The sequence below is a fragment of the Phaseolus vulgaris genome, chromosome 4 (genome assembly GCF_000499845.2).
Source record: "Phaseolus vulgaris cultivar G19833 chromosome 4, P. vulgaris v2.0, whole genome shotgun sequence".
Taxonomy (NCBI): Eukaryota; Viridiplantae; Streptophyta; class Magnoliopsida; order Fabales; family Fabaceae; genus Phaseolus; species Phaseolus vulgaris.
This window is the reverse complement of record NC_023756.2, coordinates 38,501,324-38,516,496: the sequence shown is the minus strand read 5'-3', so window position 1 is coordinate 38,516,496 and position 15,173 is coordinate 38,501,324. Positions and strand designations below refer to the sequence as shown.

Sequence of the window (15,173 nt, the reverse complement as noted above, 5' to 3'; positions counted from 1 at the left end):
AGTCCAACAACTGAGTTCAAACCAATGAAGGGTCTAAAACAAGGGGACCCGTTAACACCCTTTATTTTTCTCATTGCGGCTGGAGGACTTGCAGGGGTAGTTAGACAAGCGGAAGAAAAGATGTTAGGAGATAGTAATGAGGTTGGGGAAGGGCGAGTAAAGGTGAGTATGTTGCAATATGCAGACGACACCCTATTTTTTTTGTAAAGCCTCAATTCAAAGTGTTTGGACATTAAAATTAATTCTGAAGTGCTTTGAACTTGCCTCTGGTCTTAAGGTTAATTATTCCAAGAGTAAGGTTGGCGAAGTGGGTGTGAACATCAGTCAGACGATGTTTTTTACCTCTATTCTTAACTGTGACGTTATGAAGGCACCTTTTAGTTATTTGAGGGTGACGGTGGGCGGGAATCATAAGAGGAGTGTTGTTTGAGAAGGGGTGCTCAATAAGTTACAGAGTAGGTTGTGCTCTTGGAAAGGGAAATCCCTGTCTTTGGCTGGCAAAGTATGTCTTATCAAATCGGTGCTTACATCCTTACCGTTATTTTATGTCTCCGTATTTTGTATGTCGGCTAATGTGGTGAAAGAAGCGAAAAGGATACAAAAGAGATGTTTTTGGGAGTAGGGCTTAGAGAATAGGAAAATTGCTTGGGTGGCGTGGCATAAGGTCTGTCAGTCAAAAGACAAAGGTATTTTAGGGGTAATTGATATAAGGAAATTTAACTTGGCTCTTCTAAGGAAATGGATTTGGAGACTTAAGTTTGAAAAGAGAAGTTTATGGAAGAATATTCTAGATTCTAAGTATGGTGGGTGAAGGGAGTTAAGGTCCCAAGTTCAGAACGGTAAGGAATCGTTATGGTGAGGGACATTCGGAAAGTTTGTAATTTAAAGGAGTGGGGCAATGACTTTAAAGACAGATGTAGGTCGGAAGTAGGGGATGGAAAAGAAATTAGGTTTTGGAAGGATAAGTGGGTGGACAATGTTGCTTTAATGCATAAATTCCCTAGACTTTTTTCGATATCCTTAGATATTGGTCGCACTCTATCACAAGTTGGGGTTTGGAGTAATAATAGTTGGTCGTGGGAATTGAGTTGGAGAAGGAATCTCTTTGTGTGGGAAACTAGTCTGATTGATCTCTTATTGCAAGTGTTGAATAACAAGAGGTTAACAAGAGAGGGTAAAAATACGACCGATAAATGGATTTGGAGGGATGTAGTTTCTACGGACTTCTCTGTGAAGGCAACCTATAATATTCTCTTGAGGGAGGAGGCTGTAGGGTCTGGGGAGCCTTTTGCAGAGTTCTGGACATTAAAAAGTCTACCATCTTCACATTTCACAGCTTGGAGGGTGTCATGTAATGTGATATCCACTAAGGACAATCTCTTGAGACGTGGTATACCTATGGCGTGTTTTCGTTGTCCCCTTTGTGGGGTGGAAGAAGTGACGGTAAGGCATCTATTTTTTGAGTGCAGGGTCTCTTGGAGAATTTGGGGAATGTGTCTTGAGTGGTTGGGATCTTCTTTGGCTCTACATTGTGATATACAAATGCATTTTAAGATGTTTAAACCTATAGGTTTGAAACATGCTATTATTAGGTGCTGGGGGGCATTTAGGTAGGTATTGTAAGTGAAATTTGGAACCACAGGAATAAGGTTGTTTTTTAGAATGGGCGCGTAGATTTAGTGGAGGTTTTTACGGTGGTACAAAAGAAGACTTGATCTTGGATCACAGTAAAGGAAGGATTGACTTATTTCTCTTACTGAAACTGGTGTTTGGAACCTCAATGTTGTATGAGGTATTTGAAAGATTGATTTTTGGTGTTCCATGGTTAATGGTTTTGGTTAATATTTTTGTCCAGGTTTGGAAGTTCTGGTGTGTTTTAAATATTATGTGATTGAATGATATGTATCATATATGAATCGTGAAAATTATATGAAATTGATGTCATACATATGGGATAATGTATGAGTTGTTGTTTGATGGTACATTAAGTATGAAAAGTCTATGTTTAACAGAGTTCCTCTAGCTTCACTGATGATCTAAGTCATATAGACTAAGATATCAGGTGGTGAGAAGCTGATGAGGGAGTTCATACACATCATGTCCCGTTGTAGACACTCGGTATTGGATGTTTGAACTTACTCTGATCCTTTATGTATGGATTAAATGTTAGTCTCTGGTAGGGGCATACTTGATGAGTCTTCTGGAAGACGATGAATTCATGTGTAGTCGCTGTGATTTAAATGAAATGAAAGCGTTATGAATTGAAATGAAATCCAATTATTGTGATTGAAAATAGATTCATGTGTGGTTTATATGAATGATGGAATTGGTATTGAAATTTTATATGACAATATTTAAAGAAATGTTTATAAATGATAAGAAATGTTATGGAATTTCTTTTCATTAGCTTACCCTTGCTTTACTTATTGTATTGTGAACTGCGATGATTATACTACATACATGATCAGATAATCATACAGGTGTCCGAGGGTCTGGAGGGCTTTAGGATATAGTTTTGAACCTTATATTGTAAATATTTGTATTTGCATTAGACCTAATCATGTATTAGGAATGTTTTGAAAAACTTTAAGCTTGTATAGAAACATATAGAACTTGTACTGTAATAGTTGAATGTATTTTTTGTAGAAACTAATTGAAGGAAATAACAGAAGGCAAAAAGTTGTAGAAACTGATTGAATCTAATTGCACGAAATTTCAAAACTGTTGAACTGACTCCTACATTTTGATTTACTTCAATAATATATATAATAAATATACAAATACTGGAAGCTATAAAATATGAATACTAACAGCCTTGTAAAATGACCACTAATGCAATAGTAACGGTAAATAATTTAAGGGTAATAAAATATGAATTAATAACCATTATTTAAGGCTAATAAAATCTTAATTAATAACCAACATCCTCCCTTAATTCTGATTTGGAACAACCGTCATGCCCAACAGATCTCTTAACTTGATGAAAGCATCGATCTTCAATGGCTTAGTGAGAATATCTGCAATCTGATCTTCTGATCTACAGTATTTCAATTTGATCATGTTCTTCCCAACTTGGTCTCGCAGGAAGTGATATCAAATATCAATGTCTTTACTTCTTTGATGAAAAACAAAATTCTTTGCAAGATTAATTACTGAGACATTGTCAACATAAATCTTAATTGGAACATCTATATTAAAACAAATTTGAGTCATGATATTGCTGTGCCAAACTGATTGACAAGCACGTGCTGCTGCTGCTACATATTTAGCTTCACAAGTAGATAATGCAACAATTGACTGTTTCTTAAATGAGCACAAGCAAACAATCTTTCCGACCATAAAACAATTACCACTAGTGATCTTCCTCTCATCCGAATCTCCACCCCAATCACTGTCTGAGTACCTTTGATGTAGCGCATAATTCTCTTTACAACTTGTAAATGAACTTGTCAAGGTGACTCCATGTATCGACTGACCAATCCCACAGCATACATATGTCGGTTCTAGTACACGTGAGATATCTAAGGCTCCCAACAATTTGCTTAAAGTATGTTGCATTTATAGTTCACCCATCACCTTCCTTCATGAGCTTAATTCTAGTTTCAATTGGAGTCTTAACTGGGTTTGAATCTTCCATCTTAAACTTTTTTAAAAACTCAGTAGTAAATTTCCTCTGATGAACGAAGATTCCATCGTCTCCTTGGATGACTTCAATGCCCAAAAAGCAGGACATAAGACCGAGATCAGTCATCTCAAATTCCTTCATCATGATATGCTTGAAGTCACCAATCATTTTGAGATTACTTCCTGTAAAAATCAGTTCATCAACATAAAGACATAAAATTAGCAAATCTCCATAATCATTAGTCTTTACATAAAGACCATGATCTGATGCACATTTTTTGAATCCAGCAGCATGAAGAAATGAATCAATCCTGTTGTTCCAAGCTCTTGGTTCCTGTTTAAGACCATATAAAGCCTTAGTTAGTCTATACATCTTCTCCTCTTTTCCAAATTGTATGAAACCCCACGGCTACTTTACATAAACCTCTTCATCAAGTGGGTCATTTAGAAACGCAGACTTGATGTCCATTTGGTGAATTTTCTATTGTCTTTCTGCAGCTAAAGCAATGATTAATCTCACTGTTTCCATTCGAGTTACATGAGAAAATATTTCTTCGTAATCATAGCCTTCTCTTTACTCGAATCCCTTTGCCATTTGCTTTCACTTTAATCTTGTACACCCACTTCACATCAATTGCTTTGTGTCTTTTTGGAAGATCAGTGAGCTGTCATGTATTGTTTTTCTCAATCGCCATCAATTCTTCATTCATAGCCTCTTGCCATTTGGGGTGTTGAATGGCATCTGCAAGTCTCACAGGTTCTGAATCTGCAAGAAAAGCAAAGTGAACCAAATCTCCATTGTCATAAACTTCATCATCAAGATTTACTACGCAATCTTGAAGGTGTACAGGTTGTCGCTGCTGCCTTCTTGGTCGCTCCATCATAATTACAATTGGAGTTGCAACTTCAAGTTGAATTACAGCTTCAGGTTGAACTGCAGGTGCTTCAAGAGTGACTCCATCTTCCACATTATCGTTCAAAACATAAATATATCGTTTTTCGAATCCAATTCAGCTGCTACATTCCATTCTCATTTCTCATTCCTCATCTTCGGAAAATGTAACATCATGACTGATAATCACGTTCTTTGTCATTGGATTGTACAGTTTGTATCCCCCATGCTTATATCCAATGAAAATGGTCTTCTCTAACTTATCATCCAACTTCGATCTTGCTGCCTTAGGGACATGAGCATAAGTAATTGACCCAAATACCTTCAAGTGTTGCACATTGGGTTTGAATCGCTCCATGCTTCAATCGGATTGTGTTAGGAACACTCTGAGTGGGTGATCTGTTTATCAAATATACCACACATGTTACGGCCTCAGCCCAAAAATAATTTGGCATACCTTTCGCTTTAAGCATGCTCCTCGCCATGTCTATGATTGTTCTATTCTTTCTCTCGGCAACTCCATTGTGTTGAGGTGTGCAGGGACAGGTTATGTTATGCTGCACCCAAGTTCTTGACAGTGCCTCTTGAACTCATTAGACTTGTACTCACCCCTTCCATCACTATGCACCATCTTAATTAGTCTGCCACTCTGTCTTTCAACAAATGCTTTAAATATTTCATCCTTGCTTTTCAATAGATAAATCCAGGTTTTCCTTGAAAAGTCATCAATAAAGGTTAAAAAATACTTATTACCTCCAATTGATGATATGTTCATTGGGCCACAAACATCTATATGAAAAGGCTTCAAAGGAAATTCCGCACGCTAAGGCTCCTAAACAAATGGTATCCTGTGATTCTTTCCAAAAATGCAGGTCTCACACAATTGATCAGGGTGATGAATATAGGGTAAACCGTTCACTAAATTTTGTTTGGAGAGATTTTCCAAACTCTAAAAATTTAATTGCCCAAAGCGTAAATGTCACAACCACGATTCATTATTCATTATTGCATTCAAGCACTTGAAATCACCCATATGAAAATCTACTTGAAACATGCTATTTTTTGATAAAAAAAAGGTTTTAAGAATCAAACTACCTTTTTATATCAAAAATTGAGAATTGATTTTCAACTATGTGCATAACGTAACCCTTTTCGGTCAGCTGTCCCATACTCAACAAATTACTTTTTATATCAGGTACATAGAAAACATTATAGATGTACCTGTGATCACCATTCTTCAATGTCATAAGAATTCACCCTTTTGCAGTCATCGGAACGAACCTGACATCACCAAATTTTACTATTTTGCAAAATGAGTCATCCAAATCTGCAAACTGCTCCTTTTGACCACACATATGATTAGTGAAACCTGTATCCAAATACCAAGTCTGATTGTTTGAGTTTCATTTGATGTGGCTGCCATTAGTATTGCATGATCCTCTTCATTTTGTTTGTGATTATTATCTTCTTGAGCACAATTGGCAGCATGATTATCACCTTTTGATCTGCACTCATTTGCATAATTGTCGCGTTTATGGCAATTATAACACTCCACATTTGATTTATTATACTTGCTTCCTCGTCCTCCGCGATCACGTCCTGCGCGCCAAGAGTTATTTGAATTTGGATTGTGATTGGAACTAGTGTTGTTTTGCTCAGCGCCTCCATGATTCTGGCAACCACGACCTTTGTTGGAATAGCTACCACCATGTCCCCGTCCTCTGCCTCGCGAACTACCGTGTTTATGATAGGAGCTACCAATTGAGGCTTGTGCTTGTAAAGCCTGATCAATTGGTTTTCCAATCTTATTGTCATTCATCCGCTGTGTTGAAGCCTTTGTTGTGCTTGATGTTGTTGTGCTGGTTTAGCTTAGTTCTGGGGTAGTTTTGATGTTGTAATCCACCCTTTGATTAAATCTAAAGCATAAGCATCTCAATCTTTGTAAAGATAAAATGTTTTGAAACTAAGTTAAAACAACCGATTGTTTTGTCGAAACAACCGATTGTTTATACTTAGGTGTTTTGAGAAAAAGATTGAAAACTGTTTTTCAAATGGTTGAACTGTTAAGAACCAAAACAACTGATTGATTCGAGGAAACAACCGATTTTTTGTTTTGGGACCATAACAAAAAAACTGTTTTATCTTTGACTGAGCTTTAAATGTTTTAACTGCTTACGCTCCAGTCATTAAATGCTTTGACCAATCTTTTAATGCAATTTAAGAGTTTGTTAAGATTTGATAACAAACTACATCTTTAAATATATTCAGAAAAACAGATTTGACAATTAATCTTTGACAAATTTTTGCTAAGAGTTTTTGAGTTTTCCAAAGAACTAAGATTGCTAAGAGTGTGTGATTGATCAAAGTTGTGGAATAGGATTCTGCTTGTATTGATTTCAGATTATCTTCTGTAACAAGTGTAATCCTTGTACTCTCTGTAAAAACAAGTTTCGTTTCTGTGTTTGTTAAGATTGGTTGTGTGTTCTTGAGGGGATCAAGATCAGCAATCTTGGTGTAGGTGTGTTGACCAAGGAGAGTGTGTTTCTTGAGGTGTTCAAGGTCATTCTCTTGGTTGTTGTGTAAGTGATCAAGGTGTGGTTGCTTAGTGGATTTCCTCAGGGTTCTGAGAAGACTGGATGTAGCTCTGGGTTTGGAGTGAACCAGTATAAACAACTGTGCACAATCTCTCTATCTCTAACTCTTTAAATTCAGTTTTATTTTGTTGTTTACTGGTATAAACAACCGATTGTTTCTGCGAAACAACCGATTGTTTTTCTGGTACTGCAGCTTTTGCTTGCTGTTTTGGAAAACTGAATTTCTGAATCAATTGTTTCCTGAGATAAATTCATTCTTGTTTTAAAAGGTTACGAAATTTCTCTTTAAACAATTCACCCCCCCCCCCTCTAGTTTAAAGCCATCTATTCTAACACGCTGCTCATGCGCTCGTAAGGAACCAGACAATAACCTTACTGTAATTGTTGAAATGTCATTGGCCTCATCTTATTTGTGAAGGCAATAACTTTATTTATATAGACATCATCTGATGAGAATCAACTAAAGGTGGCTTTTTATAATGAAGAACAAGATCATTCGCCTTCACATTTAAAGTTTTTCTTGTTCATCTTTGCAAAAGATAAAGCCCAAGCCCAAGCTCAAGAAGGCCAAAGCCCACAAAAGCCCAAAGACCATCCCATGAAGGGCAAAGCCAAGTTTTAAATAAATATTGTTTAGAAAGGTGCTTAGAGGGAAACATTAGAAACCTCTATTGTTAAAGCATCTTTTAGTCTTTAGTTAAGAGTCTTAGGGGGGGTGTTAGTAGATAGGTGTAGGAGTAAATAAGGAGGTGCCAAAGTGAGAGAAGGGATCACACCTTCCTCATGCTTTGTTTTAGGCGCAAATTCTAGAAGCTTTTTAGGAGGGAGTTTTTGAATTTGTGTAGCTTACTTTTCAGCACCTTAGGCTATAAATAGAGGTGCTCTCTTTGTAAAATAGAGATTGGAATTAATCTAAGAAAACTCTACTCAAATTTTGAGTGAACTTTGGAGAGCTTTGAGCCTTCTTCTCTAGTCTTATCTTGATGGATCATTGGAGTCCTCAAGTGGCGGCATCACTCTCATCTAGGAGCATGCCACACTTCTAGTGGCGAGATCATCCAACATTCTTCCATCTTCATGAGCATTTCTTCTCTCCTTCCTTCCTTCTTTGTTAATTCCATGTCTTAGCTTGTTCCTTGTTGTTTTTGGTTCGGCATTTTCAGATTTAATGTGTGTAGCTTCGGTTCTTTATGTTCTTTGCTGTTCTACATCTTATTCTCTTCTTTTTCCAGCTTTTGTTCGGTTCAATTTACTGTCCAGCTTTCAAATTCAGTTTGCTTAGTTTTTTGTGCCTTTTTGTTCGGTTCAATTTGACTATAATTGGAGCATCCTAATGAGTTTGGGATTTGGTACTAGTTTTTGGTGAGTTCTTGTCTTAGAACAATGATCCAACTCTAAGAAAAATGCCTCTATAATGTCCAACTCAAGGTGATTCCTAAGAAGGTCAAGAACCTTTCTCTATGTGGCTAGTGGAATCACATCATGTGGTATCATGAGTCTTAGGTTCTTCTTGTTTAATTGTTGAGTTGTGTGCACTTTAATTTCAAGAGCTCTTTAATTTCTTGCAATTTAAGTTTCTGTTTTAGATTTTTACTTAAGTATTCTTGCTGTTTTTCTTTTACACCAAGTGCTTGTGAAAAGGTTTATGGCACTCATTCTTCTTATGAGTATGGTTGCTCTTTTGGAATGGTATTATCCTTCCTAGAGTTTACCTTAAGCTTCCTTTCACTTGTTGTTAAAATTTGTGATGTGTCTTTTAATTTTGTAATCATGTCAAGTTTTGTCTTAGTCATGTTATTCCATAATTGTCATTACTTCTAGTAGTACTTTTATTGCTTTGTTTGTTTCTTGCTTTGGTGTCATATATTTTTTCTGAATTGATATTGATCCTTTGTGCATTTTCTTTTTAGAATTGAGTTCATACTTGTATTCTAGACCTATACAAGTTCCAATACATCATTTTCCATTATGTCTTTGCTAGTTCATAATTCTGTTCTTTGTTCCTATTAAGATTCCTCTGTTTCTGAAAAAAAGTGCTTACTGTTTTTCTTATTGCAATTGATTTACTCACTAGAAAATTCTGAAATTCTGGATTTGTGATATTCAAAGTGTTAGAAAAGCGTAGAAAAAAAAAATCATTCAAAAATTCAAAGTACACAAAAAATGATAAATAAAATAAAAAAGTGTACAATTCTGCCGAAAAGAATACGGTAATCTGGCAGCGATTTTAAAAAATTTATCTCAATTAATTGGCTTACTGTTTTTAATTGATTCCAGTGCCATTATTGAGTTAACATCTTGAAGTTTCTGTGGTTTAAATTTCATAATCCAGTTCGCTCTACATCATTCCAGTTAAATCAGTGAATATCAAGCACAGTTTGCATTAAAAAAAAAAAAATTTCCAGTAGCTAAATTTTTGTTTTCTTCATCTACTCTAGTGCTTTTCCTTAAGTATTCTTGTGTGTTCCTACTTTCTCATTGAGTTCTTTATTTTCTTGATTGTCTTTCATTCCTTACTCTTTGAGTTTGTCTTACATATAGTATTCCTTTTGCAAATACCTTTCTTTGCTTATACCTTTTCTTGTTTGTCTTTATTGATTCTTTGGTTTTGTGGTGGTTGCTCTTGAGATTGGTGTGCTTGCTTTGACATCTTTCATTTGAGGATTCCAAGGCCTCAAGATCAGATTGGTGCAAGAACATTATTTCTTTGAGAGTGATCTCTTTTTTTGCCTCAATTCACTTCGGCATTTTGCTTAAAACACTCACTGTTTTTGCTAATTTTGTTTCTTAACTTGTTTGCTGTTTTTGTGTGTTTGCTGTTTTTAATTACAAATGGCTGGATTTTCAAGTGATGCATCATACAAGCAGAATTATCCTTCCAAAGCTTCAATCCTTGGTGAATTACATGAAGCACAAAGAACTATTAGACGCTTGGAAGAGAAAATGCAAAAGATGGAGGTCCAACAAGCTAGACCATCTCCTTCTATCCATGATGGGCATCATTCACATAGACCTTCAACAAGAGGTTCTTCCAATGACATAGGCCGTGAAGAGGACCATAGGAGAAGGAGAACTCCACCCCAATTCCTTGGACATAGACATCACAACCAAGGGGAGAGACCTCACTATGGCAATGGCTACTACCAAGATGCAAAGGCTAGGCTACCTTCGGTCAAGCTTCCTTGTTTCAATGGCTCAAGTGATCCTAATGTATATTTAGATTGGGAGGCTAAGTGTGAACAAATATTTGAGATCCATGAGATCCAAGATGAGCATAAGCTTAAGCTAGCCACCCTAGAGTTTAGTGATTATGCCATGAAATGGTGGCATGGAATTGTAAAGGACATTATCTATCACAAGGGTCCTCCCGTGGACTCTTGGAACTCTTTAAAGGATCAAATGCGCGCTAGATTTGTGCCCCCACATTTTAGGAAAGACCTCATGTTGAGACTCCAACGGTTTCAACAAGGCACGCTAAATGTGGATGAATATTATAAAGAGCTAGAAACGCTTGTGCTTAAAATTGAATTAGAGGAAAGTGAGGAAGCTATGATTGCTAGGTTTGTGAGTGGTCTTAGGAAGGATATTTAAGACATTGTTGAGTTACAAGAGTATTCATCATTGGGCTCTTTAGTTCATCTTGCAATGAAGGTGGAAGCCCAACTTGCTAAGAAAAACTCTTTCAAAAATTCTTCCAATGATGGATACTACTCCAAGTCTTGGAGAAACAAAAATTCTTTTTCTAAACATCCTTCCAAAGATTCTTCTTTCAAACCCAAGGATCCTACGCCATCTACTTCTAGGCCTAAATCCCCAATTAAATCGTCTAGTCAAAAGTGTTTTAAATGTTTGGGATATGGTCACATTGCTGCTAATTGCCCTTCTAAACGAAGTATGTACATGCATGAAGGCATTGTAGTTAGTGAGCATGATTCCAATTCACCTAGGCATTCTTCACCTTCTAGACCATCAAGTGAAAATGAGAGTGAAAGTCCTTGTGAAGGTGACTTATTGATGGTAAGACGTATGTTGGGCACAATTCCAAAATCTTTGAATGATACTCAAAGAGAAAATATTTTTCACACCCGATGTCTTATCAACAACAAGTTATGTTCCTTGATTATTGATGGGGGAAGTTGCACTAATGTGGCTAGTACAAGAGTTGTGGAGAAGTTAGCCTTACCCACTATCTCTCATACCAAGCCCTACAAATTACAATGGCTTAGTGAAGTAGGTGAAATCATGGTGAATAAACAAGTCCTCATTAGTGATGTTGTGCCCATGGAAGCTTCTCATCTTCTTTTAGGAAGGCCTTGGCAATATGATAGACATGTTTTACATGATGGCCTATCCAATACAATGTCTTTTTCCTTCCTAGGGCGCAAGGTTATATTAAAACCCCTCTCTCCCAAAGAGGTTCATGAGGACCAAATAAAAATGAAAACTAAAAGAGAAAATGAGAAAGAAAAAGAAGTAAGTACTACACCGAGTCACACCATTTTCTCCTCTAAATCCATCATGTTGGCTCGTGCTATACCTCAAATGGACCCTCCAAGGTCTTCTTCTTCTTTATCTTTTTCATTACCCAAGGTTCCTATTTCAACACCACCTTGGTTAAAATATGTTAGGGATGATTTTTTCATACCTCCTAATGGGTTTCACCATTTAAGAGGTCTTTTTCCCAAAAATATCATCATTCCCAAACACATTTTTCCAACTTGGTCGATTTGTAGGACCTCCTTTTCTGCAATCCCTTTGGTTCCATCTGCTAAGTCATGTATTTCTTTTTCTTACACTTTTGATTGTAAAAGTAAACTGACTTTGTTATATGCAGGGATTCAGAATTCGTGGGCGAATTCTCTCCAACTCGGGGAGTATGATGAGAATCAACTAAAGGTGGCTTTTTATAATGAAGAACAAGATCATTTGCCTTCACATTTAAAGTTTTTCTTGTTAATCTTTGCAAAAGATAAAGCCCAAGCCCAAGCCCAAGAAGGCCAAAGCCCACAAAAGCCCAAAGACCATCCCATGAAGGGCAAAGCCAAGTTTTAAATAAATATTGTTTAGAAAGGTGCTTAGAGGGAAACATTAGAAACCTCTATTGTTAAAGCATCTTTTAGTCTTTAGTTAAGAGTCTTAGGGGGGGTGTTAGTAGATAGGTGTAGGAGTAAATAAGGAGGTGCCAAAGTGAGAGAAGGGATCACACCTTCCTCATGCTTTGTTTTAGGCGCAAATTCTAGAAGCTTTTTAGGAGGGAGTTTTTGAATTTGTGTAGCTTACTTTTCAGCAACTTAGGCTATAAATAGAGGTGCTCTCTTTGTAAAATAGAGATTGGAATTAATCTAAGAAAACTCTACTCAAATTTTGAGTGAACTTTGGAGAGCTTTGAGCCTTCTTCTCTAGTCTTATCTTGATGGATCATTGGAGTCCTCAAGTGGCGGCATCACTCTCATCTAGGAGCATTCCACACTTCTAGTGACGAGATCATCCAACATTCTTCCATCTTCATGAGCATTTCTTCTCTCCTTCCTTCCTTCTTTGTTAATTCCGTGTCTTAGCTTGTTCCTTGTTGTTTTTGGTTCGGCATTTTCAGATTTAATGTGTGTAGCTTCGGTTCTTTATGTTCTTTGATGTTCTACATCTTATTCTCTTCTTTTTCCAGCTTTTGTTCGGTTCAATTTACTGTCCAACTTTCAAATTCAGTTTGCTTAGTGTTTTGTGCCTTTTTGTTCGGTTCAATTTGACTATAATTGGAGCATCCTAATGAGTTTGGGATTTGGTACTAGTTTTTGGTGAGTTCTTGTTTTAGAACAATGATCCAACTCTAAGAAAAGTGCCTCTATAATGTCCAACTCAAGGTGATTCCTAAGAAGGTCAAGAACCTTTCTCTATGTGGCTAGTGGAATCACATCATCAACAGTCTCTGTGGTTTCCATCTGCAAGAATAAATATTGGCGTCTTACGATTTGAAGACGCACCCCTTGATCTTGTCATCGCCTTTATAATCGATTGACAAAATGGTCCAAGCCTCACTTGTAGTTGTTGCTCCTTCTATCTGTTCAAACCTCTCGTCATTCATCCCTTGATCGATGAGATACAAAGCCTTATTGCCCTTCTTCTTCTAGTCACAATGCGCTACTCCTTGCGCCTCAGTTGCATTATCAGCTAATGCACACACTCCACTCTCAACGACATCCCATAACTCATGACAATCAAACAAAACTCTCATTTGTACAACCACCAATTCTAATTTTTTCCATCAAGTATAGAGACTGATAATTGAGTAGAGTTCATGATAACATTTTGGCTCTGATACTAGTTGTAGAAACTAATTGAAGGAAATAACATAAGGCAAAAAGTTGTAGAGATTGATTGAACGTAAATGCACGAAATTTGCAAAACTGTTAAACTAATTCCTACATTTTTATTTACTCCAATAATATATATATATATATATATATATAATAAAACTACAAATACTGGAAGCTATAAAATAGGAATACTAACAACTCTGTAAACTGGCTATTAATGCAATAGTATCGGTAAATAATTTAAGGGTAATAATGTAACACCCTATAATTTACATACAACTATTATAATAAAAGTTCTACCAAATTCTATACAAACTTGGAGTTTTTCAAAATATTCCTAATACATGATTAGGATTTATAGAAATACAAATATTTACATATCCATAGCTCAAAATAAAACTCAGAAACCTCTAAGGCTCTCCTGCACCAGTATGGTCATCTGCTCGTGTACGTAGTACAGTCATCGCAGTTCAAACACAACACGAAAAACAAGGGTAAGCTAGTGCAAAGAAAATCCATAACATAATTCATAGAAATAGAACCAATTTAGACTTATAATTTATAAACATTTCTTTAAATGATTTCATGTAAAATTTCAATACCAATTCCATCATTCATATAGACCACACATGGATCTATTTTCAATCATAATCATTGGATTTCATTTCAATCCCACTTCGTCTTCCGAAAGACTCATTCAGTATGCCCCTACCAGAGACTAACACCTGATCCAAAGATTACCAGCGAATCCAATGGAAAGGATCAGGGTAAGTTCAAACATCCAATACTGAGTGTCTACAGTGGGACCCAGTGTGTATGAACTCCCTCTCAGCTTCTCACCACCTAATATCTTAGTCTACATGACTTAGATCATTAGTGAAGCCAGAGGATCTCCGTTAAACATAGGCTTTTCATACTTAACATACCATCAAACAAAAACTCATACATTATCCCAAATGTATGACATCAATTTCATACAATTTACATCATTCGTATATAATACGTATCATTCAATCACATAACATTTAAAAATTCATATCATTCCAGAACTTTTCCAACGTCAAAAACAATATTGAACTCTCAAACTATCAAAATATAATATTTATAAAGTTTAAATAATATATAAACAAAGACACAATATATAAACAAATAACACTCCTGCAAGAGAAATTCAATATTGGGACCACGTCCCTTCCGCATTCAGATATTCTATCCTAGGGTGCTATTAAAAAATTAAATTTAGCTTCCCTTACCTCAATTGCTTGCTTTCCAAGCAACTTTTAGAATTTTATTCCCCATAGTCTGGATAAGCTTCAAGATTTACGGGCCTAATGCAAGTTATCCAAACAGAACAAAAATTCAGTATATAGTAGAATAAGTTGAGAGGATTAAACTTCTTCAATTGACCCTACCAAGATTGATGACTAAATCCTAAGGAAAAATAGAGAACAAAGGATATTTAGAGTAAAAATGAACTTACTCTGTTTGAAAATCTAATCGGGTAGAAATGTTCCTTAACTCCTTAGCTACAACATGGTATGATCATATTCTAAAATAGATGAAGATTGGGAGAGAAAATTAGGAGAGAGGGAGAGAAGAGAATATGGAGAGAGAGAGAGAAAGAAGAAAAAAACTGTGGTGGGGGAGAAGGGGCTTCTCTGCACCTTTATTCTTTTTTTTTCTTTTTTTTTTTGAACGTTCTCACATTATCTCCAACTACAAAAATTTTCGTCCTCGAAAATGAACTTACCA

At 36.2% G+C, this 15,173-nt stretch overlaps 1 protein-coding gene across 1 annotated transcript; it reads left to right on the top strand.

The window, feature by feature from the left end:
* Positions 1–852: 852 nt before the first annotated feature.
* Positions 853–1,614, top strand: LOC137838782 (uncharacterized). The gene has a single exon (XM_068648007.1). It carries the CDS (start codon positions 853–855, stop codon positions 1,612–1,614), a length of 762 nt encoding a protein of 253 aa, XP_068504108.1.
* Positions 1,615–15,173: the final 13,559 nt, after the last annotated feature.